General features: G+C 46.5%; 8 protein-coding genes across 19 annotated transcripts; 5 read left to right on the forward strand and 3 right to left on the reverse strand.

Annotated features, from left to right (window-relative positions):
• Positions 1-5,154: 5,154 nt before the first annotated feature.
• Positions 5,155-6,865, forward strand: LOC112346190. The gene is made up of 3 exons (XM_024674526.1): positions 5,155-5,593; positions 5,663-5,792; positions 5,957-6,865. The coding sequence occupies exons 2-3, from the start codon at positions 5,673-5,675 to the stop codon at positions 6,563-6,565; spliced, it is 729 nt and encodes a 242-aa protein (XP_024530294.1). The 5' UTR covers positions 5,155-5,593; positions 5,663-5,672; the 3' UTR covers positions 6,566-6,865.
• Positions 6,866-7,002: 137 nt separating this feature from the next.
• On the reverse strand, positions 7,003-12,951 carry LOC9660635 (RNA-binding protein 25). 9 transcript variants are annotated; one of them, XM_024674522.1, is made up of 16 exons: positions 12,744-12,951; positions 12,155-12,423; positions 11,940-12,092; positions 11,633-11,880; positions 11,483-11,577; positions 10,865-11,425; positions 10,377-10,807; positions 10,199-10,309; positions 10,056-10,129; positions 9,917-9,974; positions 9,675-9,813; positions 8,030-9,616; positions 7,743-7,969; positions 7,606-7,685; positions 7,429-7,522; positions 7,003-7,367 (listed from the first exon to the last, which is right to left on the reverse strand). In XM_024674522.1, the coding sequence occupies exons 1-9, from the start codon at positions 12,898-12,900 to the stop codon at positions 10,064-10,066; spliced, it is 2,091 nt and encodes a 696-aa protein (XP_024530290.1). In that variant the 5' UTR covers positions 12,901-12,951; the 3' UTR covers positions 7,003-7,367; positions 7,429-7,522; positions 7,606-7,685; positions 7,743-7,969; positions 8,030-9,616; positions 9,675-9,813; positions 9,917-9,974; positions 10,056-10,063. The 9 variants fall into 9 exon arrangements, with proteins under 9 accessions (XP_024530290.1, XP_024530287.1, XP_024530289.1 ...); XM_024674519.1 differs by having other exon boundaries at positions 10,056-10,309; XM_024674521.1 differs by having other exon boundaries at positions 7,262-7,367; positions 9,675-9,974.
• Positions 12,952-13,073: 122 nt separating this feature from the next.
• On the forward strand, positions 13,074-14,122 carry LOC9660636 (actin-depolymerizing factor 1). 2 transcript variants are annotated; one of them, XM_024674528.1, is made up of 4 exons: positions 13,074-13,198; positions 13,275-13,317; positions 13,397-13,662; positions 13,746-14,122. In XM_024674528.1, the coding sequence occupies exons 2-4, from the start codon at positions 13,315-13,317 to the stop codon at positions 13,909-13,911; spliced, it is 435 nt and encodes a 144-aa protein (XP_024530296.1). In that variant the 5' UTR covers positions 13,074-13,198; positions 13,275-13,314; the 3' UTR covers positions 13,912-14,122. The 2 variants fall into 2 exon arrangements, with proteins under 2 accessions (XP_024530296.1, XP_002969368.1); XM_002969322.2 differs by having other exon boundaries at positions 13,291-13,317.
• A 47-nt stretch (positions 14,123-14,169) lies between these two features.
• On the forward strand, positions 14,170-15,403 carry LOC9659747. The gene is made up of 5 exons (XM_024674527.1): positions 14,170-14,411; positions 14,520-14,679; positions 14,738-14,818; positions 14,886-15,009; positions 15,076-15,403. The coding sequence occupies exons 1-5, from the start codon at positions 14,288-14,290 to the stop codon at positions 15,127-15,129; spliced, it is 543 nt and encodes a 180-aa protein (XP_024530295.1). The 5' UTR covers positions 14,170-14,287; the 3' UTR covers positions 15,130-15,403.
• Positions 15,404-15,406: 3 nt separating this feature from the next.
• On the forward strand, positions 15,407-17,162 carry LOC9659748. 2 transcript variants are annotated; one of them, XM_024674524.1, is made up of 9 exons: positions 15,407-15,892; positions 15,959-16,025; positions 16,083-16,122; positions 16,170-16,233; positions 16,300-16,368; positions 16,434-16,505; positions 16,572-16,652; positions 16,712-16,773; positions 16,823-17,162. In XM_024674524.1, the coding sequence occupies exons 1-9, from the start codon at positions 15,416-15,418 to the stop codon at positions 16,899-16,901; spliced, it is 1,011 nt and encodes a 336-aa protein (XP_024530292.1). In that variant the 5' UTR covers positions 15,407-15,415; the 3' UTR covers positions 16,902-17,162. The 2 variants fall into 2 exon arrangements, with proteins under 2 accessions (XP_024530292.1, XP_024530293.1); XM_024674525.1 differs by lacking the exons at positions 16,712-16,773; positions 16,823-17,162 and having other exon boundaries at positions 16,568-16,652.
• LOC9659749 (probable E3 ubiquitin-protein ligase BAH1-like 1) lies at positions 17,150-18,790 on the reverse strand. The gene is made up of 6 exons (XM_002969537.2): positions 18,381-18,790; positions 18,052-18,296; positions 17,694-17,984; positions 17,507-17,644; positions 17,364-17,422; positions 17,150-17,300 (listed from the first exon to the last, which is right to left on the reverse strand). Exons 1-6 carry the CDS (start codon positions 18,568-18,570, stop codon positions 17,195-17,197), a joined length of 1,029 nt encoding a protein of 342 aa, XP_002969583.1. The 5' UTR covers positions 18,571-18,790; the 3' UTR covers positions 17,150-17,194.
• A 141-nt stretch (positions 18,791-18,931) lies between these two features.
• On the reverse strand, positions 18,932-22,382 carry LOC9660637. 2 transcript variants are annotated; one of them, XM_024674513.1, is made up of 14 exons: positions 21,975-22,382; positions 21,852-21,926; positions 21,695-21,802; positions 21,610-21,642; positions 21,455-21,544; positions 21,282-21,398; positions 21,064-21,204; positions 20,613-21,002; positions 20,431-20,562; positions 20,161-20,367; positions 19,840-20,109; positions 19,648-19,782; positions 19,287-19,589; positions 18,932-19,198 (listed from the first exon to the last, which is right to left on the reverse strand). In XM_024674513.1, exons 1-14 carry the CDS (start codon positions 22,236-22,238, stop codon positions 19,004-19,006), a joined length of 2,460 nt encoding a protein of 819 aa, XP_024530281.1. In that variant the 5' UTR covers positions 22,239-22,382; the 3' UTR covers positions 18,932-19,003. The 2 variants fall into 2 exon arrangements, with proteins under 2 accessions (XP_024530281.1, XP_002969584.1); XM_002969538.2 differs by having other exon boundaries at positions 21,270-21,398.
• A 112-nt stretch (positions 22,383-22,494) lies between these two features.
• Positions 22,495-23,926, forward strand: LOC9660638 (cilia- and flagella-associated protein 100). The gene is made up of 8 exons (XM_024674428.1): positions 22,495-22,628; positions 22,711-22,740; positions 22,797-22,864; positions 22,931-23,108; positions 23,163-23,372; positions 23,414-23,491; positions 23,548-23,735; positions 23,791-23,926. The coding sequence occupies exons 1-7, from the start codon at positions 22,605-22,607 to the stop codon at positions 23,656-23,658; spliced, it is 699 nt and encodes a 232-aa protein (XP_024530196.1). The 5' UTR covers positions 22,495-22,604; the 3' UTR covers positions 23,659-23,735; positions 23,791-23,926.
• Positions 23,927-24,017: the final 91 nt, after the last annotated feature.

Below are 24,017 nucleotides of genomic sequence, written 5' to 3' on the forward strand. Positions count from 1 at the left end.
TTGCCACGGCAGTGAGTTGCTCCCACGCCGCAGTTCCATCCACGGCGCCTTGCAGCGGCAGGAGAAGCCCCTCGACCTCCTGCCGCAAATGCCAAGCTGCCAAACTTTTGGCATCAATCTCATTGCTGTTCTTCCGGACCCCGAATCCCATCGATGTAGTGCTTCCTCGCATCGTCACTGAAGAGGAGGGCATTGCTAGCGCGCGCCTCTCCCTGCCCTCATCCTCGGCTCGCCTTGCAGCGATCACTTCCAGCTCCAGAGACCCGGCGCCGGGCTCTCAAGACTTACACGGCCTTGAGAAGCTCGATACTTCCCAAGAAAGTATGAGTAACTGGAATCGTCTGCAAAGTAATCACGAGAGCCACGTACGACGAATGCGGGGGACCTCTCCCAGATATCTGCTTCTTAAAAAGCACTTTCAAGTCTGGCTCAAGACGTAGCATGCTGACTGCTCTGCAGCTTGTTGAATACTACTTAGCATTCAACACCACGTCCATTAAAATCACGTTGGCTCCTGGTTGAGGAAGATTCACCCTGGAGAAGTGCTCAGGCAGGGCTTGAAATTGCTCCAATTCGTGGATAAGGGAGCAATCGACAGGATTCAGTAGCATCGCATGAGAGAACTAAGTATCAATCTAGTGAGGGCTTGGTCACGGCAGCGGCATGGATTGAACAGAGGGAGATGACGAGGGCAAGAACGAGAGGAATCGCGCGCAACAGAGGGACAAGAGGAATCACTTGTAAGAGAGGAATTGATTGTAGCAGCAAGAGAATGGGAGTGGAATGCTTACCGAGCCTGTGGGGATGTAGAACGCCACTAAATCGCTCCACCTCGAGTTTGCACACAAATCTAGTGGCTCTTCTAAAGCGTCACCTTTCATGCCCAGACAAAACATAACAACTGTTGAATGGAATGGATCAAAGTAGGGATCATCACCAGCGCCGAAAGGATGAGGAGGATGAGGCAACACTCCGAAGTCCTCCCCTAGTTAGAAGCTACTAGGAAAACAAACGTACCTCACCAGAAAGGTGTAGAGGATGACGAGCTTGTTGTTCGCTTTGAGCGCGCGCGATTTTTGTGTAGGGGTCTTCTGCTGGAGTTGCCGCTGATGTTGGAGTTGATATAGCCAGATTGCGGCCTGGAAGGCCTGTGCTTGTACTTGATCGGAGGCGAGAGCTGTAGCTCGTGCAGAGCTTCTCCCTTCTGGAGACTTTTCAGCAATTCTAACTGTGCAGCAAGAGACCATCACAGTCAGTCGAGAGAAAAGAAATCACTCACTCTGGAGACTCCCTGTTTCCACATTGGTTCCCGTGCTTCGTTCGTGGCCTTTCCCTTTACGATCTTGAGGAAATTTCCCATTGTTGCAATCTGGATCCATGCCTACCATGCAAACCGGGCACCAGTTTGACTTCGAGTTAGTGTCCTCCATGCAGCTCATGTGGACTAAAACACATGAGAAAAATTTGATCTTCCACAAACGTGTGACTACAGATGCTGCAGCTGGCAGTCAAGGGACTTAATCCACGGACACTTTCAGTGTTTGAATGTCGTGAAACATGTCAGTTTCAAGTATCCGCCTTGCAGTACAACAGTAAGTCCTTGTTAAGAATAAACTGGCCGTGACATCGTAGAGTTGGTCATTGAAGTATTCAGGAGTTATACAGAAAGCTTGTAAGATGAAACAAATTAGTTAAAGCACTGAAAGAATAAAAAGAAAAGAAAATAGGTGTTTTACATGTTCTTCTTAACAAGGTGATGGGAGATTCTGTCAATGCAGTTCCCTTCAGATATCACGAAGTTAAAAGTATGGCGTGGTCAAGAAACATACTATAAAGTGCGGATATGTCGTCTCCTTTTCGTGTATAGACCAACGCGGACACCTGAGCAGGAAAATTTATACATAGCATTTTCAGGAACAATGTTTACCCGCATCAGGATGCCAGTCTTCCGCGGAAACCATCATATGTGGATGTCCATATGAATTCAATGGAGATGTTCTTCTATGGAAGGAAGATGTTGCATGTATGAAGTGATTGTCCCAGCCTTCGCTCTTGGCGCTGTGCAAGCGCCGTCATCCTAAACGAATCTCAGCTACAGCCTCGAAGTGCACATATCCTCTACTACACAATTGAGAAATTTCCAACTCAAACACAGGTCATCAGTTCAAATTCTCTCCTTTCGCCTCTTTTATCCATCAAGATTTGCGTGCATGCATTGAGGACCACAGTATGTGCTCCAAAACCTTTTCTAGGAGTGTCAAGTGTAACATCTTCAAAACTTTATAGCCATTGTTCACTTTGCAACCTGGAGCATAAATATGATATTGGGACCACATATAGATGGATCATTACATGCACGCAAATCTTCCTAGACAAATGGATAAAAGAGGAGAGAATTGGCACTGATGTGTCCTCCTGCATGTGGCAGGCTACCCTGTAATCCTTTCATCAACACAATATAGCCAGCTGCAGTCTGTCAATCAAGAATAGAAAAAAAAGGGCATGTCTAGTCATATAAGTGGTTGTCGAAGTTTAACTTTAAAATGACTAACTTTCAATATATCATTAAATTCCCTAGTTGTTGATAGGAAGAGATAAAAACATACACAAGATATAAATATTCTTATATACTTAGAAATCACATTGAATGGTTTGTTCTTTTTTTTTTCTATTTGTGATGATGCTTGTACATGAATTGCACATAGTTATTGGAAATAAGAAAATTGTACTTAATGGTTTGTAATTTGTTTTACTTAGTTTTGTATCCTTAACTGTATTCACATGTATTAAAAGGGAGGAAATGCAAGTTAGTTTCTTTATCTGCCCAAGGTTCTACAACTTAAGTTAGAGTAACAGTTAGTTTAATGGTAATATATTTATTTAAAAAAGTTTTAAGTATATAATTCCATTAATTTTCTTAAATTTTTAGAAATGCAATATGTTGATATTTTAATAAAATTTCTATTTTAGAAAGAAAGAATTACAAAGATGGCACGAAGTGAAAATGTGCACATTATTTGCTAGCATTAACTTTATTATAGTAAATGTTGAAAGCCTTGTATTGCTTATCAAAGTATGCTTATCAAAGTATCATTACTGAATCAAAATTCATGCATAATAATCACAAATCTAATATAAATGCCAAAATTAAAGAAGAACACACAATCATAAATTAGTACAAATTTAATCATAATATATTATTATCTCTTACTTTATAAACAGATGGACACTAGTTTGAAAACATTATAGAGAATAACCTTTCAAGTATAATTTATGGAAAAATTATATCTAAACAACAAGTATTCAGAGGTACACAATTTGATTTTAGTTATATGATTTTAAATCCACTTAAAAATTTATAAAAATATACATTGACTAATATTTGTATGGACATAAGTACTATAATAATTGTAAAAAGATATTTTTAAACTTTAAAATTTAGGTTTTCAATAATGATCAAGAAAGTAGTAAATTTTATTTTTTGCATATAAAATTTCAAATATTAATGATATTTTAGCTCTTTTTATTGTATTTCATGACAGTTAAGTATTGCTATCATGTATGCATGCATGATAAAGCATAATACTCATCACTTATATTGCAAAAAGTAACAATAATATCTTTAAAAGGAGGTAAGTTAGAGTATAGAAAACTTTGACTATTAAAGTATATATATTTGTTAAATTATTTTAAAAGTTATGTGGAGCTTACGTTTTAATGCAATCGAGATTAAATAGATAAAACCCTTTTTCACAATAGAAATAAACAACTTTAATGTGTATTTGTATTTTTATAGCTTATGCTTATAAATGTACTAAGTGAAAATCAAATATATTTGACTTAGAAAAGAGTATTTTAAGTATTCTAATTAAATATTGTATAAAGAATTTGCTTAAATTTTTATTTTATTGCAATTAATTTAGATAGGAAAGAAAATTTAAAAGCTGAAAAATATATAAATATTTTTTAGCTAAGAAAAAATAATTTAAATATATCTAAAAATAGTTGTGTTAAGTTCTAAGATGTTATAATGGATATAGATCATTTAACCATATACACTACATTGTTTTATTCTTTTGGCAAATCCAAAAGATCCTAATTATAGTCCAAGCTTATATTAATTCACATATTTAATATTTAAGAGATTTCAGACTGCTTAGTAATATACTTTATTATACCTAGAAACATTTCCTAAATATATCTTATAACATCATCATATATAAAACTTCTAAGCCTAAAAGTGATATTTATATCCCTATAAAGTATACATGCGTTTAGAAAATGTATAAGACTAACATATTAGTTTTAGGAAACTTTTAGAAACTCATACTTATTGAGGTTTACATTTTAGCTTAATTTTAGTATAAAATCAAAATTATTGAAATTAGAGGGAGCCGGTCAACTTCACGGACTCGCCAACGTGTCGGCCCTCGTGTGCACTCTTCTCTCCGCGTTCTCTGGCAGAGACGGGCTGTATTTAATGAAGGCTAGTGTCCTTGGTGTTAAGGACACCGCCCGTTGACTTGGAGCTCCCAAAAAGCCACGCTCTGTCGTGTATACGTACATACGCTTTCGGATGCATACAGTGTCGGCGGCTTCATTTTACCCTTTACGTTCCCATTGTGGCATCGTTCCGTACCAGGTCCCATTGCTCAAAAGTTGAACGCAAGATGAATCGTCAACGCCGGTGGAGTACGGCGTCTCCACGCGCCAAATTTTATCCTTTAGTCAACTCATATATGATGCTCTAATCTTATCGTATCTTCATTCATACGAATATGCCCTGGGATCATTACATTTGTAACAAGAAAGCCCTAAACTCTCCCAGTCGCACACGTGGCCAGCGAGTTGACGGCCGTGATGCAGTAAAGTCTACGCTATTATGGGCCACTGCCAATTTATACACATACGACAATCTCTACCCCTTTTTTTTGGCTCACGCTACACAGCTAAGACAGCGGAATGACGGGATTCCGCCAAATTAAACGGTAAAACGCCAGATTAGTGGAAATGGATTAACCGGGCTGGTTTAACTTTAACAGCGGTATTAACTAAGCGTGGTTAAGACCAGAAACTTCGTGTGCGCTGGGGCGCGCCAGGTATATAATTTTTTGGAGGAACTTCTTCCACGGCGGTCAAGAGAGAGAGGCGCAAACGAAGAAGAGAAAGAAGAAGGAAGAGGAAGAAGAAAAAACTTTGTGTGCTATGGTATGGCAGCTTGAGATTCGCTCGCTCGAAATTTCCGCTGGTGCGCCTCGCGTTTAAAGAAATCTCTCTTTCCTCCCTTTGGAAATTGGAAGAAAGGCGTCGATTTTCTTGGGGATCTCGATGGTTTTGGCGTCCGGTGGGAGCTCACATTGCGAGGAATTCGATTCGGTGTGGCGGAGGAGCTGTGATCGGCGGCGAGGAAATCTAGCGTGAGAGTTGCTGCCGAGCGATCCAGAGAGTAGTATAAGGGAGATGGGGCGAGCTCCCTGCTGTGACAAAGCGGGGCTCAAGAAGGGGCCGTGGACGCCCGAGGAGGATCAAAAGCTCGTGGCTTACATCCAGAGGCACGGGCATGGGAGCTGGCGAGCATTGCCCAAGAATGCTGGTGAGCAATTTGGAGTGGAGCTTCTTCTCCCTCGCATCGTTTTCTCACAGAAATCGTGAATTCCTCCAGGGCTCCTGCGATGTGGGAAGAGCTGCCGGTTGCGATGGACGAATTACCTCCGCCCGGACATCAAGCGCGGGCGATTCTCGGTCGAGGAGGAGGAGATGATCATCCGGCTCCACGCGATTCTCGGCAACAGGTGTGGAAAAAAGGAATTTTTTTTTGGTGGTCGTGGTCGTGTGTGAGATTTCTTTCTCTTTGTTTGTTCCTTGCGCGTCCCTCTCATGTGTTCTTCGTGTTCTTCGCAAATTCCCCTCCAAGAACATCGCGAATTGGTGTCTCATGGCTGTGATTGATCTCTAGGTGGTCTGCGATTGCCGGGCATCTCCCAGGAAGAACAGACAACGAGATCAAGAACTACTGGAACACCCACCTCAAGAAGCGATTGCTCCAGATGGGCATCGATCCGGTCACGCACAAGGCGGCAGCCGCGGCGCGCATTGGAATGGGGATCATGGAGCACTACCTCTTGGATCATCACCACGCCACCCTCTTCTCCAAGCCCGCGAGCTTCCTCTTCTCCTCCAACCCCACCTCCTCCTCCTCCACCTCCTCGGCGAATTCCTCGTCACACATGGCACAGTGGGAGATCGCGCGCCAGGAGGCCGAGGCGCGCCTCGCCCGCGATTACATCCGCCTCGCCCAGCAGCAGCAGCAATCGCAAGGCCAGAGCGACGAGCACGAGCTCCACCAGCATTTGTGGACGATGCCAGCGCTAGATCACGGGAATTCCTCGCCATCCTCACAGCTCCAGAGCTCGGATCTGGCCTCGCAGCTCCAATTCCAGTTGCAGCTCCAGCAATTCCACCACAATCACGCGTCCCCGACCTCGACGCTGTGGTCTCCGGAGGGATCCGCGAGCCCGCCCAGCTCCACCACTACTCTGTTCGCCCCGGATCAATCCGTGGATAGCAGCGGCTTCTTCTGCTGGAATCACGCGCCCAAGCGCGAGGTGGAGGGCAGCGACGAGATCCTGGCTGGGATGGGAGGAATTCTCCCGGGTTTGTCCTCGGTGGTGAGCCCTGCCAGTGGATTGGGCGAGGTGTTTGATCCTCTCACGGATTGCGAGCTCCAAGACCACAAGCAGGAGACTCTGGCCGTACTCGAGTGGCCCGATGCCGGCCCATCGCACAGCAAAGATTACTGGAGCAACGTCTTGAAGCTGGTCGGATCATCGTGATCCATCACACCAACCATGGTTTTTCTTTCTTTTCTTTTTCTTCTCTCTCTTGGTTCTCGTGATCTCTCCATTCCGTACAACTGATCAAAGGATGGGTGGGTTCTTCCGTCAACTTAGCAAGCGCTACACTTTCATTTACACACTTTGGAGGATTGATGGACAGCGCACGGCAAAACGCTAACTTGTTCTTGTTTGGACTGGGAAGAAATCGTTTCCAGTCGGGTTTGCTTCTTCCATCATCGATCTCGCTCGTCTCGTTTAGTTTTTCGTCTCACCCGCCAGCTCCGCTTCCTCGATCCATCCCAAAATTCTCATTCATTTGGCCTGCGCGTCCATTTAATGCCCTCCGGGTCGCTTCTCTCCTCCGGCCTTGCTCCTTTTGGCTACAACACAACACCAAAGTTACAGAGCGGACGACTAAACAAAGCTGGCTGCTGGCGAGCAAAGCAAAATCCATCTTTGCTCTCTCAGAGATCTAGTCTTACTACGATTCGCGAATCCATCATCCAACCATATAAATATAAAGTGTAAATCCTGTTCGATCTTCTCGTGAGTAAAGAGAAGTAGTCTTAACTTTGAATGCTAGTTTACTTACCAGGTCCTTGTTCCAACTTCCAGGGTTCCAGGAATTTCTTCCATGCTTAGTTTATGCACACTTGATTTATTCAAGGCGACTTATTCCAAGTATCCTGGGACCTCAGGCAAGAACAAGAGAACAAAAGGCTTGCGTTAGCCATGGAGAAGGAAGGATTTGTGTGTGTGAACACATTACCTCTTCAAGCGAATCTACGTGTGCATGGACGCCGACTTATCCTTGATGGTTTTTGGTCTTCCGTCACTCTCCAGAGCTTTCTAAAGTCGAGAACACCAAAACAAAGTGAGACAAAGTAGACCAAGGATTGATTATACCTGCGTGCTCGAGGACGGAACCATCAAGGCGGTATGAGCACCAAGACAAAACGACCACACAAAGAAAATATTTTCCTTCTCCAATCGATTCTGGAGTGAGTGTGCCCCCGCTGGATCAACTTTTCGCGATCTTGTCCATTGACTTTTGCGCAGCTCTCTCGACAGCGAATGCTCCTGGGATCTCAGCCACAACACAGTACCACCACCTCGATGGAAATTCTCGCGAGCTGGAAGCAAAAACAAGAGTGGTCACAAGTTTTTCAATCCTTTCCTCTTTGTCAACGTACCTTGTTTGGAAAAGCCACGCAGGAGCAACCACGCGGCCTGTGTGACGTTAGAAGAAATTGTACCACGCCTTTTGGGGCCGAGAGAGTGGGTTCCACTGTGTGCTCGTCATCCACACCAGCCTTTACCATCGTCTTTCCAAGCATGCATGTCCGCCGGGAATTGGCTCCATTTAATGCCGTGAACTTTGAGTGGAACTCTCAGCCTTTGCCCCGTCGTCATCGCTGATTCATCGTCTCTGTGTTACTAGCTGTCTGTCGCGTGGACTTCATAAATCTTCTTCTGAACAGATCTCTCTCCATCCCCTGACTCCTTTTTTTAATCCCTTCTTCTTCGTCGCTGCTTCTTCTTCTTCTTCTTCTTCTTCCACTTCGTCCCCAGATATGATATGACCACCACCAAAGTCGTCTGGGCGGCGTAATTCCCATCCCGGAGCATAAACGACGACTTCGTGTAGGATGTGGGCTTGATGTGTGTCGGGACAAACCACCAGCGTGGACTAAGTTGCGATGCCATCACCGGCACTTCCGAAAGATACGGGTTGATCTTCTGTGGTCCTCTTCTCCGCCTCAAAATCCTTTGCATCGGTCAAGTCAGTCGCGGTCGTCGTTGTCTTAAAAATAAAAGAGGCAGAGAAAAAAGGTAGACCGCGCTGCCGCTGACGAACGAGTGAGAGCATAAACTTGGTGTTGTCGTCGACGTCGAACTTTCGCAACGCGAGAATTACGAGGGGGGTTGACTCTGGAGCTCAAATCTCAATGGCCTGATACTGTAACCACTGCCACTGTTGCGGCTGCTGCTGTGTCTTCTCTGCTTTGTCAATCTTCGACAAAAAGCTCACTCTTTTCGGTCTTGGCGAAACAGTTTCTCGTCCCAGTCTCGGCGCCCGCAATCCGCGTCGGAGGAAAAGCAAAAAAAACTCTCCGCCACCACCTCCTTTACGAGTGATGGAGATGGTCCGTCCGCGGCCCCATCATTTCCTCGTCTTCCTTCACACTCTACACCACTGCTGGCTGCTGCTCGTGCTGCTGGATCACATGATTCTGACCATGCTGCTCTGATCTCCCCCGCCCCTCACTTTCACCAGCGCGAGATCCGCACGCAACTTAAAAAAAAGGGGGAGCGAGAGCGTCGCAAGGACCTTCCAAAACTAGCTCTCGCGTCTTTCCCCTGTAACCTGTAGCCCATCCCTGCTAGAGCCTGTCCTGCCAGCTCCAAAAAGCGAGAACGCCTCCTCTTGTCTCGACACTTCAGTGTGGTCCTCTCCTACGGAGTCCGATCAGCGGGAAAAAAAAAGAGAAGCTTTTTTCCGCCAAAAGGACTTGTCCTCTTCGCTGTGCTGCTCCTCCATGCCTGCCTTCTCCTCTCCTTTGCATTGAATTGCGAGGGAACCATAGTTTAGTGGATCTAACTGATTTCGGTTGGTCCTCGCTCCTTGTCCAAAACAACCAGGCATTTATACCAAAAGCGGTGACTTGAATGACCAATCTTGCCTGTGCACATGATCTTGTCACCAGTTGTATCCCAATTAGAGCTCTTTGTGGAAGGAGCGAAGCACACGGACCACCATGGCCAGCTTTCCGTGCTCCCTGCCAAGAGTGACAAAACAATGTGAAGCTCAAATATCAGGTTTGATGGGAACAGTACCGTGACAACCGAATGTGCAGTGTTGCCAAAGCGAAAGGAGAGATTCTTTTTGGGATTTTGAGAGTTTAATCTTTGTTTTTCTGGATGCCAGGAAGGAAGAGAGAAAATGGAGGTGGTTTTTTTCTTTTTATAAACACACCTGCGCAGTTCCACAAGGTACGCAGTTAGGAGGCGGAGCGTAGAAGCGAAAAAAACAAGAGGAAAACTCCACCTTTCTAACACGAAGTCCTCACAGCACTTACTTGCGAACGTACCAAGAATGACAAGAGCTCCGAAAAACACAGAGAGAAGCTCTCTTCACTTTAAGAAAACCAAAATGTTACAGCATAAACTCGTCAGAAGCAGCACTAGATACAAGCTAAAACGTTTATGGCAATTCACCTGGGAACTCAGGAGTTTGGTTTAGCCAGCCCTGTCTCAATGCGTCTAATCTCGAAGATAAGCATCCGCCACATCTTGAGCACAAACATTTCCGCCTCATCATCCAAGACAGAGAGCTTCTCCAGCATCGATTCAGCACTTACATGTTTGCAGGTGTTGTTCACAATGAAGTCGACGAAGGACACTTCCTCCTCCCCCAGATACTCGGTTATCTTCTTTGAAATCCACGGTCTCATCTTCTCGTGGAGTTTATGCTGCAAAAAAGGGACGAGGAAAACGCCACGATGTTAGCGCGCCAAGATGAGATACAAATCCACGTACCTTATCATAAATCGCCCAGTCAACTCTGTAATTGAAAAGCTCCTCCTTTGTCTTTGGAATGCTATCTATCAACTGCTTGGCATCCATTATTTTCGAGTTCTCGTCCCTGTCCCGGTCCCGGTCTCTATCCTTTCTGCTTTTATCCCTGTGCCTCCGATCTTTTCTGTCATCCTCCGCAGATGGCGATCTCTTTGTTTTTACTGCTTGCATCTCCTCAGCAGAATAATCGATAGGAACAAGAGGACGTAGCATCCGATCCTTGGGCATCTCTTCTTCGTCCTCTTGGTGGAAAAGTGAAGGAAGTGTCGCACGTTTTCCAGTCCCCGAGATACCAAATCCCAACTTCTTCGGTATGTTTTTCATCTCTTGGTCGCTTTTGGCGGACTCTCCAGCAGTAGCTTCGTAGTCATCATTAGCTGGGCCATCCTCATCTGACAGGAAAGAAAACCATTAGAACGCAACGATAAAACTGTTGAACAAGAACGTACTTTCACTGTCAATCTCCATTGTGACATCTTCCTTGCTTGCTTCAGCAGCCTCTTTCGCAGCACGTAGTGCGTCCTGCATCTCAAGCTCCACCTTACGCCTCTTTGCCTCGAGAAGTTCCTCTTGCTCTCTTATAGCATCAGCGATATCCTCTTCCTTTTCTCTCATCCTCCTCCTTCGTCTTTCCTCTGGCCTGTAACGCCGCTTCTTCCCTTCATCATCACTATCGTCCTCCTGCTCCTTCACCTCCTTCTTTCTTTCACGTTCCCTTTCCTTCTCGCGCTCTTTGTCATGCAACCGCTGCCTGTCTCGTTCTCTTTCGCGAGCTTCCCACTCGCGCTCGTGCTCTTCATATGCACGATCAATGTCCCGATGCTTAGCGTTGCGGTCCCTGTCACGTCTAAACCTCTCCCTTTCCCGGTCCCTTTCAAACCTCTCAACGTCTCTGTCATTCTCGCGCTCCCGGTGGTCTTTATCCTTTCTTCCCCTCTCGGAAGAGCTAGTTTCCATTCTTTCCACCCTGTCACTGCTGTTCTCGTCGTCATTTTTGCCACTCAAATCATCTAGAGAAAAAACAATCAAACAGATTAAGATCATTTGCAACCATATAGATTGCTTACCTTTGACATCTGCATCTTTGGATTTGGCAGACGCGTCTCGAGTCGAAGGAGGGCGTCCGTCTGCATGGGGTCGGAACAAAGGTCTAGACCTCGCACTATTAAGCACAAAAACCAGTCGTAAAAACCGTAAGCAATGCTTTGCTACGTTACCGATCTTCAAGCAAGTGTTTCAATCTAATCAGTGCATCCTCATCGCCCTTTTTATCTGCCTCGTTCACAATGCCAAAAGCCTTCGGATTGCCGTCGGCACTCTTGACAGGTTTTTTAGAAGGCTGAACTTCTACACCAGGAGCGGTTTCGCTGTCTTCTTCCTGTGCCGCCTCCTCTAGGAGCTTGTCATTCTCTTTAGCTGCTACATATCTCTCGAGATACTCACGAGTATCCTTATTAACATTAAGCTGCATGATGGAAGCAGTTAATACGCATGGAGATAGAAAAAACTTCAGTCAAGAATTACCACTAGCTCTTGCCCATCCAAGCTATTCTTGTTCAAAAGCCGCAGTGCACGAAGAACTCCTTCCGCGTTTTCAAATTCGCAGAATCCAAATCCTTTGGGAGCGCTTGCTGTTGGATCCTGAGCCCGTTTCCAGCTTTTAATAGGTCCACATAGCTGCATACAGGTTATAAGTCTCAACGCAAGCATGAAAACGAAGATAAACAAACCACTCTTACCTGGAGAACATTCCGTAAGAACGCATCCTCTATCGTAGGAGCAATTTTCCCGACGTAGACCGTTGTAAATGGTTTCTCATATGGACCAGCTCCGAAGATGGGCTTTGCGGACATGTCGGGCATGCCAGGAGGCTTCAAAACTGGCAAAGGTCGCATACCTCCAACCGGTGGTCTCGCCGGGCTCCCGGCAGCAATTGGAGGGGGACGGGGGAACATCGCTGGCCGAGGAGCCGGAGCGAATGGAGGAGCCGAGTACCTCGGACCAGGGACTGACCAAGCCGAGCGTTAGAAAGTATAAAAAAACAAACTTTTTGTATGCCAATTGTTCCTTCCTTAGATATGGCATGAAGAAGATTGAGAGAAGAGACACTAGAATGCGGAGTTCAACTAGAACTAGGAAAATAAAATTTTCTAAAAGCATACCAAAGACGACAATTCACGCCATAGAGATCGGGCGGTTTGTCCATGGAGAGCTGTAGGAGAAAGAATCCCGTGATCAATCGATTACCAAGCACGGACACACACATTCTATGCCAGTGCAAGAAAAATGCATCGATCTATCTAGCAACGAGGAGAGCAAAGCACTGACCTTGCCCGGCCGGCGGCGGCAAATACCCTGGCATTGGATAGCTTGGCAAAGCACGGACATTTCCAGGGCTGGGCGACGCAACAGGAGGATTTGGAGCCCGGATTCCTCCAACCACCGCCGGCGCTGTGGCAACGCTGTCGTGAGGAGATCCCGCCATTGCCGCTCCCTCTCAGGCTGCGAGCGCCATCGCCACAAACCCTAAACACAAAATCGAAGACCTAAAAATGGCAGTGGCAGGAATCGATCCATGTCCGGTCCACCGCTTCCGTACGTGGCTAGTGGCCACGTACGAATGGGCCCAGCCGCCTTGTCCTCTCGCTTTTGCTTCTTTCTCTCTTCCGTGTGTGGTGGGTGTGAGGGTTTGTGTTTGGGGCGCGAAGCTTTTGTGATCTAGGGTAGCGCCACCGCGGCGGCTGGAGATCTGAAGCTCCTCTTCCTCGATCTGCGAGAATAAGGTATCGATCGATTGATCGCTGCGCTCTTTCTTCCAGCTTCTGATGGATCTGATTGAAATCATGTGGTGCCGTGCTGGATTTCGGGGGATCAGCTGCTCTAGCAATCGTCTTCCGTGATGGTAGGCTCCGATTCTAGCTCCTCTCGATCCAAAATTAGGTTTTTTTCCTCTAGTGCGTGCTTAGCGAAGATTCTTGCAGGCTAATGCGGCGTCCGGTATCGCTGTCCATGACGACTGTAAGCTCAAGTTCATGGAGCTCAAGCGAAAGAAGACCCACCGCTATGTGGTATTCAAGATCGACGAGAAAGCCCAGCAAGTAGTGGTGGAGAAACTGGGAGGACCCGATGAGAGCTACGAGGCTTTCACCGCCTCTCTCCCCGAGAACGATTGCAGATATGCCGTCTACGATTTTGATTTCGTCACCGACGACAATTGCCCCAAGAGCAAGATCTTCTTCATCTCCTGGTAAGTTGCAAGCCCAAGCTCCATCTTTTCTTCTTTTCTTCGTTTGGATCTCTATAGATCTTTTCCTCCCGTGGTTCTTCCAGGTCTCCGGACACCTCTCGAGTGAAATCCAAGATGATCTACGCGAGCTCCAAGGACAGGTTCCGCCGAGAATTGGATGGAGTTCATCTGGAGCTGCAGGCCACAGATCCAACCGAGGTCGATTACGATTGCGTCTTGGACAAAGCCAAAACCAACGCTGGACGCTGAAGAACACGAAAAACAAGAAGAAGAAAAAAAAAAGTTCCTCGGAGATGGCACACAGTGACCACTTTTGAAAGGGGCCTAAGAAAACAACACGAATCAAGGCAAGCTTGCCAGTGGGGGGGTGGTATTTGTTATTCTGTACATGGTGGTTCTCTTTTCTTTCCTTCCATTAGCTTTCGTTTAATTTGATTAAATGACAAGAGTTTTTGGATAATCTGAGCGTGGTTATGGCTAAACTGGTTAGGGTTCTTATGATTTGGAGGTTTCAGTAGAGAGGGGATTAGGCTATGGCGACTTCCGGTCGTGCGATTCGCGGATAGGAGCACGAAATGGCGTAGCGATTCACGGTCTGTGAGCTCGAAATCTCCGGCGCCGTGTCATGGATCCCGCTGCGGGCACCGAAATTGCGGAGGGAAATCTTCTCCGCATTCGGACCAGCCTCGGCGACGATCTCCAGGGCCATGTCCTCGCCTTCGACAAGGCTCTCAACATGGTCGTGATTCATATCCTTTTGCTGCGCTCGATCTCGCGCTTCTTGCTGGAAAATCCGCAAGAGCCCTAATCTCGCGTGTTCGTGTTCTTGAGCTTGCGCTTCCTTGACTGGTATGAACAGGAGAGCGGGGACGTTGGTGTTCGTGGCAACCTTCGCTTCCTCAAGGCGACTTTCATCAAGGAGATGACGGTGATCAAGCAACTGGAGGACTCTTTCGATTCCAGGCCGCGTTTCATCGACATTGCCAGCCTCAAGGCTCGTGAAGACGCTGCTTTGAAGTGGAAAATTGTGATCGTCTCTTTGTTCTCCAGTTCTCATTGTTTGCGCTCTTGGCAGGCAGGCTATGGCCGAGGCGGAGCGAATCGGCGTTGGAGTGACACAGGAAGCTCAAGACATCTTCGATGCTTTGTCCAAAACGTAAGCGTTCTCTTCTTTCGCTACGGCTATAGAACTTTGCGTGAGAACTTATTGTTCTTGATCCCAGGCTTCCAGTGCGGTGGGACAAAGCCACAATTTTGGTGATGGGGGACGTTAGAGTGAACGAGCCATACCTCCCAGAGAACGTTACTGGCGGTGCCACGGCGGCAAACGATCGAGTGAAAAAAGTGGTAAGCTCCGAAAACTTCGATCTTCCAAAAGTGGTTTTTGATCGATTCGATCGTGTTTTGTTTTAGCTGGAACTGGAGAGAATGCGGCTCCAAGCTCGCAGTTCTTCCGCAAACCCGTAGGAGCGAGGCCGAGAGAGGTCACAAACGAGATCGAAAAAAAAGAAGGAAGAGATCGTCCAACACCACCACCAACACCACAAAAAAAATCGTTCCAGGCAAGCTTGAGGCAGCAATGGCAGAGGAAACTTGCATCGATCGATCGATTGATCGTCTTCTAATCTTTCCTTTGTCACACTTTTTTTTCCTTTTCGGCTCCTCGGCGGAGCTGCTGATTCTCCTCACTGCTTAACACTGTAATCCCCTCGCTCTAAAATTCTTTGTAGCTTTTGTTGTAGCTTCTCTTTGGATGGAAAGCGAGAGAGAGAGAGAGAGAGATATTTCCAACTATAGCCAAATCGACGGTGGGATGGACGAAAGAAGAGAGGATCGGACGGTCCGGGAGCCATTGGTTCCCTCCATAGAATTTTTGGAGCTTGGGGCTATGGCGGCATTTTCGTGCTGGGCGAATTTGCCCCTGGCAGCGCGAATTCTTCCAGCGTCGTCCCCGCCGCTAGCTCCTGGCGCGTGCCGGGCAGTGGTGCCGGGCGTGAGATTGCGGGGTTCGCAATTCCAGAGGCGATCCTTTGATCCCGGCCACGCAGCGGTGATTCTCGCGGTTGTCGAGGAAGAACACAGGCCTGTGTGGGTGAAGCTCGCGGCTGCGGCCAGCGCCGCCGCGGTCGCGGTGATTCTATCGACGGGATTTGCCCTGGGAGACAAGATTGGCTACTACACCAGGTATGCCGCCGAGTACAAGAGGCGGGGGATGGAGCTCTTTGTGGAGGTATGGAAATTCTCGAAATGTAGCTTCGAATTTCGAGAAGTTCTCTTGGATTTCTTCGTGTGCCAGGGGGATTTGAATGGCTCGCTCGAGTTCTTCGATAAGTGTTTGGAAGTTCTCCCCGATGACTTGCCTTGTAAGTCGAGAAGTATGATGATAGTTTTATCTCATTTGCTTGTTTCTGGCTATATAGATCTTTGGCAAAGAGGCCTCACGCTGTTCTATCTCAACAAGTAGGCACACGAATTTTCACGTTTTGGATTCCAACTTTCTGGCACAGGTTTGAGGAGGCGGCCTCTCAATTTCGCGAGAACATCAAAGCTCGACCAGATGATACGGAAGAGGTTTTGTGGATTTGTTCGTTCGAGACGTGAGGTTGTTGATCATCCTTGCTTGCGTTTTTCTTGTAGCTTGTGTGGTGCTTTCTCTGCGATGCTCACATCGATGGATTGGAGGAGGCTCGCAAGAGACTACCACCCGTAAGTTCGATCGAGATTAGAATTCTCCAACTCTTTTGTGAGTTTTTGATACAACAACAATGCAGATTGGCGACGATGACAGGCCTTTCATGAACAAGATTTATGAGCTCTACAAAAACGGAGGAGATCCACAACAGGTGAAAGAGAGAAAACTCTCAAACCGAGAGATGTTCTAACGAGGTTCTTGTGACGTTTCAAGGCAGATGCTCTCAGATTTGGGTGTTGACGATGGCCAGGAGTATTTCTACATGGCACTGTACGCAGCACTCTACTATGACGCTCAGGTAGCCAGCCATCCATCGATTTAGAAACGCCGGGACTAACTTCTCTTTTGGATTCCTAGAAAAACTTGGAAGCTGCCAAAGCAACCATGGAAGCAGCTTGCCGGAGCTCTTATGGATCCAAGTAAGTTTTGTTGGAACAAGCATTCGTTCTCTACATTTATCTTGTGCAGGGCCAAGGACTACGTGGCCTACATTACCAAAATCCATAGCAAAACACGAAACTGGGAGCTCGTTCCAGCCACTTCGTGAACAGGAAGAGCAAGAGCCTTGGTTCTGCCACCATTCCGGCTCTATCTTATAAGATACAGGAGAAAGATTTTCTCGCGAAGCTGTAGTTCGCACGACGCAACCATAGCGCTGTGCTTGCCGATCACGGTGGCTACTCGTCCAAGACACTGGCTGCGACCATATCAAACACCATGGTACTTTGCTGATCATGGTCTTCATATGTGTTATAAAGTAAAAACCTGGACGAAAGATCAAAAATAAAAAGTTTGTACCTTCAAATCTCACGAGCTTGAATGTTATTGACAAAGGCGACTTTACATTCCGAGCACCACTTTCATTTGATTCTCCCAGTGCTCCTTAACTTGCTGGACGCGCTCCACGCGCTCTTTCTTGAGTCTCTCGTCCCAGTAATCCCTGCATCTGTGACACAAACCGAGAAAAAACTTGTACACTAGCACGAAACCAAAGAAGCTGAAAACCAACCTGTTTCTGATCATCAAGTTCAACTCCGTGAGTAAAACCGCGGTCAGGTACACGCCAGGCTGCACGGGGAAAGTCAAGGACAAAAGAGAAAAGCAAAAAATAAGTTCACATTCTAACTGTGTGTTGATAGAGCTCCTTTTTACCTGTCGACAAAGCGGACACTTGGACTCCTTGGTGGCAGACTTGACGCCTTGAATTGTTGGAATGGAAGCCGCAGAACAAGCACAGGTGTTGCAAAAGAGATGCCCGCAGCCCAGAGCGACTGGATCAAACAGCGTTTCCTAAAGGAAGAACAAAGCTCAAGCCATGAATCAACCGATATCGTCTTACCAGACAGATGGAGCACGTAAGATCCACTTCAAACGTCTGCGAGTCGACGAGAGTGCACTGGAGAGTAGCCTTGGAATCGCCAAATTCACAAGAGCAGTGTGACAGTCCCTCGGGAAAGGATAAGTTCTCACCACTGCTAGTCTCGCCATTTTCACCCTTCTGACCATCTTTTTTATCCTTGAGGTTGATGTAGAGAGCACTTAGCTCGATCAGCCATGGAGACTGGAGGAGCTCGACTTGCATGGCTTGGAGTCGTGTTCTAAAAGCTCGCCCAGCTACCGAGCAATGCACCTGGAAAGTGAAGCACCATCCAAACAGTGGAAAAAGAAGCAAGCAAGGCTTTCTAGCGAAGAAATACCTTGTCATACTTCTTTAGAATCTTGCGAATGGCGATGGCGTTCATCGAGGCATAGTTCACCAAGTTTCTTCCCTGATAGATCATCGCGCCGTGATCTCCACCAAAGTTGTGCCTCATGCGCAGTAGCATCCTCTGGAACTTGGAAGAGAGGTGGAATTCCAGGAGCTGCTGTGCGCGAGAGTTGAAACAGCCCACCACGGCGGAGATCTCCTTGAGCAAATTGGGGAAAAAATTCCCATCGCAGACTGGTTAGAAAAAAAAAAAAAAAATCAATCGCGATGAAAATGTATGTCATACATCGCATCGAAAATCCAATTGCGAAGCCTTACCTGGACACGCAACAGGGCAATTGCACGCCAGAGACGATGGATCCCCGGCCGATGGCGCCTTGAGGAGTTCTTGGCGGCCGCAACGCTTGAGAAGCTTCTTGTGGCGCTTGAATTCCACATACGAGCACCCCTCGAGAAGGCGCCGCCCTTCCTTCTCCACATACTCAGTGTATCTCTTCCCAAACTTCATGATCCACAACGCCGCGATCCCGATCCACACCCACAGCTCGCGATAGCGGCGAGATCGATCGGATTATCAAGAAAAGAAGAGATCGCGTTCGCGATGCGCCGGAGAGGAGGAGAGGAGGATCACATTCTCTACGCTAGCCCTAAAATCGGGAACACGCCGCCCATGGCGCCAATACGAGCGCTCTCAAGACGGTCCGCCACTTTGAAAAGATTTTACCTTTCACTCATGGAATCTTGTTAGTCAATTATTCGTTTAAGAGTGGTGTCACTTCCTAGTTCTTATCTTCCACCATGACTAAACGTTAAGTTTCTTATATCGAAACTTGCTATTATACGGTCATGGAATTATTTATATTAGAATATATGAAGAAATATTGTCATAGATTATATAGAGAATTTTTCTATACATGGAATTATTTTACTTTTCTCTTACGTTAGACGAGGCCAGTCATGGCTCTTTGGAGGTCTTTCACTTTGGATAGTAGCAACTCTTTCTCCTTGAGGAGCTGGAGCACCAAAACCTTTTGTTCTTGCTCGGCATTCACGAGCTCCTCTAGCTGCGCTTGCATTTGATCTTTCACGTCCTCGCTATCGACCATGCTAAACAGCCTCGAGACAACTTCCTGGACCTGGAAGACGATCGCAAAACAAAACAAAACAAAAAAAAAAACAAAGCTTAGAAACTTTCTAGCATCGATCAGCTTACGATGAGCTTACTCTTCCAGAGACTTCTTCCACTCGGCTGCTTCGTTGTCTCTCGATCGCCGGCGGGTGTTCTTGCTTCCGAAGCTCCCTCCGCGTGATCTGGATGTGGATTTGTCCCTTAGCGACCCCTTGCAACGGGATCCATCGATCAACAGTTTGGTTTCGAGCCTGGCGCTGGTAGTCCACGGCACAGTGGCCGATCGATGCGGTTGGCAAAATTGCATTGTAGTCTTTGACGTGGAGCTCCAAAGGACTTCCATCATCTATCAGATCCATGGTCTCGTTCCACAAGGGGCTGAGGCTCCTGTATATAACCTGCATTGCAAGTTTTCCTATCTTAAACCAAGCACACGAAAGAGAAAGTTCTTAGTACCTTTGTTCGCTTCCTCACGGTACCATAGCGCACGCTAACGTATGGGTCACTAGTGCCGTTCCAGTCCGCGGCCACAAGGTCCCTTGCTTCCACGAGAATAAGTTCTAGAATGTATGTCATGTTATGATCCTCCGTCTGAAAGAAAACACTTGTAACTCACTTAGCAAGAACAAACAAGGTGTTTTAACTCACCTCGGAGTCCCTCGTGTCAACTGCTTCAAGAAGTAAGTGTATTTCTCCTGTGTCTATTTTCTCCAGAGGTATCCAGACGTCCCTGGGTGTGTTTGCTTCAAGGCTATGCAAGTTAATCCTCGCGCTTCCCATATTCTCGTCATTCATGAGCATGTCAGCATCGTAACACTTGATCTTTATGTATTCTCCATCCCCGTATTCGTCGAACTCGAACTCCTGGTTCCAAACGGGATTGAGATTTTGTTGAATTGTCTTCGTTTTCCTTTGAATCTGTAAGTCCCAAATAAGCTCTTTACAAAGACAGTAAGAGATCAGTAGTACCTTGTTATATTGCAGTTTCAAGTAAGGGTCACTTTTTCCGCTCCTATCTTTTGGTGCTAGATTCCTTCCTTCAACTACTGTGACTTTGATCTTTCTGCCCGTGAGGTACCGCGTGCTTCGAAAAGCATCTAACTGCAAGAGTGGTGTCTGAGAATTTTTTGGATCGTCCGCGAAACACCATTCTTTTAGAACTAATTTCACGGTTATCTGTTCAGTCATATAAAGTTAGCACCGCGTTAAGGCAATAAAAGAGGAAGAATAAATAATTACCTCCCCAGATTTGTCCTCAATAGGAACAACCAGTTGAACTTCTCTGTCACACTGATCAACATGAGCGGCAATAACTCCGGGCTTTCGTCCTACAGCCCAAAATGTTGTGGAACCATCGAACACGTACTTGAACTGTTCCAACATAAACGTAAGAACTCAGTGATATCACAAGGACACGTCACCTTTATCTCGCATGTCCCTAGAAAGTCGGATTTAACTGACTGAAACCTTTGTTCGTAGACGTTCAAATGCAGTGTTGCCTCGCTACCGTGAAAAACCATGGTGATCGGAGCGTCCCACGTCGACTTTGGAGATGTCCCAGTCCTCCTCGAGAGATTTCCAAGAGTTAGCTCGACAAATGTTCCGCTGAAACTGCTGCCGTTGCTGGAATATCTGTCACCTGCTGTCATCCTGGAGCTGTTTTCTGGCCTGGGTATGTTTGCAGCCGTCAGCACGGATACTGAAAGTACACCACCGGTGACACGCTTTTTCGAATCCCGTACAGGTAGGGAAAAGCATCGCATTCGGGGTTCAACCATTGTACGATTCAAGGTATCTAGAAGTAGCTTCTCCTGAAAGGGCAACGAAAGGACGGTGTAAAGAAATGCTTGACTAAGGAACTGCAAGACAAACCAGCCATGACGAAACGACAGGAAGTTCAGTAGCAGGAAGATGCTGGTTTCCGCTGCCGAATGCAACACCAAGTTTTACATCTGGTGTCGACTCAAACGCATATAATATAGCTTGTCCGTCAAGTATAGGAACAAGCCGGAGCTGAAAAGAAATGAAAACGTCTGAGAGCTTAAACATCAACGGAAAGGAAAGAACGTTAAACTTACATCACCTCTTACTTGAATAGAGTTTATGTTTATACGTGCTACCTTCCCGGCAAAAGGAGCTGACAATTTCGCAGCGAGGAGAACGCTCATTTCATTGCTGACCCATTCGAATCCCATATGCAAAACTGGCTGAAAACATCCCAAATGCAATCAGAAAGTAAGGATAAGAATTAAATGGTTCCAACCTGGCAGTCTTCCAATGACCAGAATGTTCTTTGGAGCCCAAAGAGAGGAGGAGCTTTGCCCAGATCGAAATCATGCACTTCAATGGTTTGCTGCATATGACAACCACAACTGATTAACACATGAATCTAATAAAAACACCAAGAACAAAACTTACAATCGGCCTGGGCTTCTTCTCTTTGACTCTTCGCTAAAAGAGCACAAACAAATGTTGGCGGTATAGTAACGAAAACAAACCATACCTGTACAAGCGTTCGAAATCTCGAGGACAACCTTTTCTCCAGATAGTTTGGCCATATACACAAGACAAGCTTGTTAAACCACTCACAAGGCTCCAAAGGCGTGGTTGGCTGAGCAAATTCACGCGTTAGCGACGATCGAAAGCTTCAATCAAATTACCTGTGTGCAGAGAAAATGTCGCTTCCATCGGTTGTTTAGATCCTCCACAATCTGTTGCTGTCGATACCGTCCATACTAAAAACTCGATGGTTTTAATAACGAACTAAAGTTCTAAAGACTTACCTGAATAGTCGCCCACACCGTGACACACACCGGGACCCAATTCGAGAATGGAACGATCCATCTCTCCAGCGCCCACGCTAGAAGAAACACTGGTATGAGGAAGGGAAGGATCGGCTTGTCCCGGATCAAATGCTGCCAAACGCCAGTAAATTCGCTACTGTGCCGCCGCCCGCCGCTCCCCACATACTGCCGAGGAAGGAATCTACCATAATCCACCCCATTTGCTTCCCGGATGACAGTCCCCACGAACTGATTCCTCGCCATCGCCGATCGATCCACTAGAGCTCCAAAACCCCTGCGAAATCTTACATTGCTGGAATTTCTTGGCGGATCTTTCTTAAAACCCTAGAGAAGCCGCTCGGTATTCCGCCAAAGCTCGTGTACTAGGCCATTTCATCTTTGGCGGCCCCGCCAACACTCCAAAGTTGACCGGCGGCGCCGCCAAGCGGCATATTACGTCAGTTTAAAGCACATTCTGTCTCTTTATTTTCTAGGGTTCTTAGTTTTCCATGTGGCCGGACATGGTTGGAGCATGCTTATAGCGCGCGGGGATCTGTGGTTTGTCCGGAAGATTGCTGCTGTTGTGCTGATTCACGGCTTCTAGCGCGCTGCTCGATCGCGCTATCCAGCATGGAGATCTACACGACAGGAATCGTAAGCTCCTTCGTTCCATTTTTTCCAAAAATCTCGGCATTTCTTGTAAATGTATGAGCTACATTGTTTGTGTGTGATGCAGCTCTCGCCGAAATCCTCTCGAAGCACAAAGGTACGCTCCCTAGATGACTTTTTGGTCGTTTCTTATTCAATACATTTTTTTTCCAGGATGGTTTTGGAACTTCTACGGACTACTCGGATCGGCAGCTTACAAGCCGGGAGTCCAATCTCAGCGAGTAAGAATTTCAAGTTTGCGTAGTTCTGTTTCATTCTCATTCTTTCTTTGGTGGGATGGTTCTCAGGCTATGGTCGAAAACACCATTCCAAATGCCTCCCGACGAAGAGGTGTTGAGGATGAGGTCTTTGGAGAAGGAGAAGCTCAAGGAGCAAAAGAGAAGGGAAAATCTGCTCCCAGTTGCTGAGAGGACTACGTTTGCTTCAAAACTTGGTTCTACGCGATGGTCCAAGGAACTTAGACAAGTATGCTTTTTCCAACTTTTCATTCTTCTTTACCGATTTGGCTTGCTTTTGCAGGACATGATAGATATCGACGAGCAAATTTCAAAAGAGATGGAGAAGCTCCGGAGCGTGACAATACTTCCGGTGGAACACTACCACAAAGAAAAAGAGAATATGGCCGAGTTCATTGCCAAGAAACGGGAAATTTTTCTGGTGCAAATGAGCTTGGACACGAAGAGGGCGGAGATCAGGAAGCTGGAAGACAAAATTTTCCAGAGAGAGGAGGTAAACAATTCTCTTTTACTTTATATCAAAGACCTTTTCAGGCTTTAAGGAAAAGCGAGGAAATGCTTGCAGAGGACAGCTTAGAGTTTGATGCGTTTCTAAAGAAGAACGATGAGAAGGTAAGGCCCACAAAAAGATTTCTCAAATCATAAAAGCAAGATGTTCATTTTGCCAGGTGCAAGAGGCTATCAGGAAGGCTGAAATGCAAACAAGGCTCAAGCAGGACAAGGCATGCGACCATCATACTCATAAAATAACAAGGAGTTCCACTTCTCATCCACGATAACAAACTTCGCAATATAGGTTGCGGAGGCAAAAAGGTTGAACAGCAATATTTCAGCTCTGAAGCGAGATCTCAACAAGGTAAAGTTCGCTTTCATAGAGAGGAGCCCTGCTAAAACATTCCAGGTTGCTGCAGTATAAGGAGCAACTGGACGAATGTAAGAAGTACAAGGACTTCCTTGTAAGCCTTACGCCAAAAGAGTGGTTTGAAGAGCAAGCGCAGCAGAAAATATCACAGAAAAAGGAACCAGCAGCAGCTGAGAGTACCTCGGAATCTGGAGGTGATATTGTCTCTTTCATTGACATTCATTTATCTAATCAATGGGAGATGTAACATTAGATGGAGACGATGGCGAACAGGAG

Source organism: Selaginella moellendorffii, unplaced genomic scaffold (genome assembly GCF_000143415.4).
Source record: "Selaginella moellendorffii unplaced genomic scaffold, v1.0 SELMOscaffold_12, whole genome shotgun sequence".
Lineage (NCBI taxonomy): Eukaryota > Viridiplantae > Streptophyta > Lycopodiopsida > Selaginellales > Selaginellaceae > Selaginella > Selaginella moellendorffii.

Excerpts from the sequence above, each read along its gene's own strand:
- LOC112346190 (XM_024674526.1), top strand. The coding sequence starts at position 5,673 with ATGTGGGAAGAGCTGCCGGTTGCGATGGACGAATTACCTCCGCCCGGA. Across the intron at positions 5,793-5,956 it reads CACGCGATTCTCGGCAACAG|GTGGTCTGCGATTGCCGGGC; the intron begins GTGTGGAAAAAA and ends ATTGATCTCTAG.
- LOC9660635 (XM_024674519.1), bottom strand. The coding sequence starts at position 12,900 with ATGGCGGGATCTCCTCACGACAGCGTTGCCACAGCGCCGGCGGTGGTT. Across the intron at positions 12,093-12,154 it reads TCTTACGGAATGTTCTCCAG|CTATGTGGACCTATTAAAAG; the intron begins GTAAGAGTGGTT and ends ACCTGTATGCAG. Across the intron at positions 11,426-11,482 it reads CAAAGATGCAGATGTCAAAG|ATGATTTGAGTGGCAAAAAT; the intron begins GTAAGCAATCTA and ends TTTTTTCTCTAG.
- LOC9660636 (XM_024674528.1), top strand. Across the intron at positions 13,663-13,745 it reads AAGATCTTCTTCATCTCCTG|GTCTCCGGACACCTCTCGAG; the intron begins GTAAGTTGCAAG and ends TGGTTCTTCCAG.
- LOC9659747 (XM_024674527.1), top strand. The coding sequence starts at position 14,288 with ATGGATCCCGCTGCGGGCACCGAAATTGCGGAGGGAAATCTTCTCCGC. Across the intron at positions 14,680-14,737 it reads CGTGAAGACGCTGCTTTGAA|GCAGGCTATGGCCGAGGCGG; the intron begins GTGGAAAATTGT and ends CGCTCTTGGCAG. Across the intron at positions 15,010-15,075 it reads ACGATCGAGTGAAAAAAGTG|CTGGAACTGGAGAGAATGCG; the intron begins GTAAGCTCCGAA and ends GTTTTGTTTTAG.
- LOC9659748 (XM_024674524.1), top strand. The coding sequence starts at position 15,416 with ATGGAAAGCGAGAGAGAGAGAGAGAGAGATATTTCCAACTATAGCCAA. Across the intron at positions 16,123-16,169 it reads ACGCTGTTCTATCTCAACAA|GTTTGAGGAGGCGGCCTCTC; the intron begins GTAGGCACACGA and ends TTTCTGGCACAG. Across the intron at positions 16,506-16,571 it reads ACGGAGGAGATCCACAACAG|ATGCTCTCAGATTTGGGTGT; the intron begins GTGAAAGAGAGA and ends GTTTCAAGGCAG.
- LOC9659749 (XM_002969537.2), bottom strand. The coding sequence starts at position 18,570 with ATGAAGTTTGGGAAGAGATACACTGAGTATGTGGAGAAGGAAGGGCGG. Across the intron at positions 18,297-18,380 it reads TTGCCCTGTTGCGTGTCCAG|TCTGCGATGGGAATTTTTTC; the intron begins GTAAGGCTTCGC and ends TTTTCTAACCAG. Across the intron at positions 17,645-17,693 it reads TTACGTGCTCCATCTGTCTG|GAAACGCTGTTTGATCCAGT; the intron begins GTAAGACGATAT and ends TTCTTCCTTTAG.
- LOC9660637 (XM_002969538.2), bottom strand. The coding sequence starts at position 22,238 with ATGGCGAGGAATCAGTTCGTGGGGACTGTCATCCGGGAAGCAAATGGG. Across the intron at positions 21,205-21,269 it reads CTATTCAAGTAAGAGGTGAT|CTCCGGCTTGTTCCTATACT; the intron begins GTAAGTTTAACG and ends ATTTCTTTTCAG. Across the intron at positions 19,783-19,839 it reads TTGACACGAGGGACTCCGAG|ACGGAGGATCATAACATGAC; the intron begins GTGAGTTAAAAC and ends GTTTTCTTTCAG.
- LOC9660638 (XM_024674428.1), top strand. The coding sequence starts at position 22,605 with ATGGAGATCTACACGACAGGAATC. Across the intron at positions 22,629-22,710 it reads AGATCTACACGACAGGAATC|CTCTCGCCGAAATCCTCTCG; the intron begins GTAAGCTCCTTC and ends TGTGTGATGCAG. Across the intron at positions 23,373-23,413 it reads AAATTTTCCAGAGAGAGGAG|GCTTTAAGGAAAAGCGAGGA; the intron begins GTAAACAATTCT and ends AGACCTTTTCAG.